At 58.7% G+C, this 1,493-nt stretch overlaps 1 protein-coding gene across 1 annotated transcript in view; it reads right to left on the bottom strand.

Moving 5' to 3' along the window:
* Nucleotides 1–1,221, bottom strand: part of SRD5A3 (steroid 5 alpha-reductase 3) — a 19,447-nt gene extending 18,226 nt beyond the window's left edge. The window contains exons 1-2 of the mRNA XM_021707433.1: nt 828–1,221; nt 610–740 (exon numbers count right to left, since the gene is read on the bottom strand). Of these exons, the coding sequence (XP_021563108.1) occupies nt 610–740; nt 828–1,221 (525 nt within the window). The remainder of the gene's footprint in view (nt 1–609; nt 741–827) is intronic.
* Between the last annotated feature and the right edge of the window lie 272 nt (nt 1,222–1,493).

Here is a 1,493-nt window from a genome sequence, read left to right as displayed (position 1 = left end):
TTTTTTTTGAGTCAGAGTCTCACTCTGTCACCCAGGCTAGAGTGCAGTGGCATGATCACAACCACTGCAGCAGCGACCTGCTGGGCTCAGGTGATCCTCCTGCCTCAGCCTCCCGAGTAGCTGGAACTACAGGCACATGCAACCACACCTGGCTAATTTTTTTGTTTTTTCTAGAGAGGAGGTCTCGCCTTATTGCCCAGGCTGGTATCCAACTCCTGGGCTCAAGTGATCCTCCCATCTCAGCCTCCCAAAGTGTTGGGATTACAAGCGAGAGCCACCTCCCTCAGATACAGTTAGTAATTTCAAATGTGCCCTTTAATCCCTGTGCACTAGTACCTTTTTCAAAACTCTGAAAATTGATTGCTGTGAAGGATGAGAGGAATCAGCCCTGATTTCGGAGGACAACAGGTCACTTCTGCTCAAGAGCCTCCAAGAAGCAGGCTGGCCATTTATTGTGTGCCTCTGCTCCCTCTCTTGGGGCTCAGGCTGACCCAGCTCCCCTTGCAGTGAAGACACCATAGGGGTCTTCTCAGCAGGGGCACAGCCAGGCAACACGTGGCCCCTGCAGGGCTGCAGAGCTGCACTGCCTTTTCAGCACAGCCCAGATACCCCTGTGTTCATTAGGGCTCTATCGTGTGCCTTCAGTGTCCCTTCTAGCTGCCAGTTGAGGGTGCATCTCAGAAAGGACCTGTCCCCCTCCTGGGTGGCTGACAGAGCTCGGGACCCTTTCCAGTGGTATCCTGAGCTCATCATGAAGGAGAAGGGGCAGACTCTCAGGGCCTCACAGGCTGTGATTCTGGGTAAGCCCTGGCAACTTCATCTCTCACTGTGGGCAGTGCTGACACCTGTCACGGTCAGGCGAACAGGCCTGCCTGACGCAGGAGGGAAATGGACAGGGAACACACGGGGAACATAGGCAGGGGACACACAGGGGACATGGGTGGGGGACATGAGGGATACGGTGGTGGACATGAAGAGGCCATGGGTAGGGGACACGTGGGGAACGTGGGCAGGGGACACTTGGGGGGATACACTGGGGGACACGCAGATGGCATGGGCAGGAGACATGCAGAGGGCATGAGCGGGGGCACGCAGGGGACATGGGCGGGACACATGGGGGCCATGGGGAGGGGACACGCGGGGGGTACGGTAAGGGCCACAGGTTGGGTACACGTGGGGGACATGGGCAGGGGACACATGTGAGACATAGATTGGGGACATGCAGACGACTTGGCTGGGGAACATGTGGGGGAAACGCAGAGGATATAGGCAGGGGATACGCAGCGGGCATGGGAGGGGACACGCAGGGGATACGGTGGGGGACACTTGGGGGATCAGTGGGGGACATGCAGAGGAATGGCCGGGGAACACGCAGGGGACACGCAGAGGACATGGGCGGGGGACTCGCGGGGGACATGAGCAGGGGACACGCAGAGGACATGGGCGGGGGCCACGGGGGCTCGCGGAGAATACGAGGGAGGGACACGGGGAAG

The sequence above is a fragment of the Carlito syrichta genome, unplaced genomic scaffold (genome assembly GCF_000164805.1).
Source record: "Carlito syrichta isolate Samal-C Ts95f unplaced genomic scaffold, Tarsius_syrichta-2.0.1 Scaffold117951, whole genome shotgun sequence".
In the NCBI taxonomy this organism is placed as follows: domain Eukaryota; kingdom Metazoa; phylum Chordata; class Mammalia; order Primates; family Tarsiidae; genus Carlito; species Carlito syrichta.
This window is presented reverse-complemented; position numbering and strand designations above follow the sequence as displayed.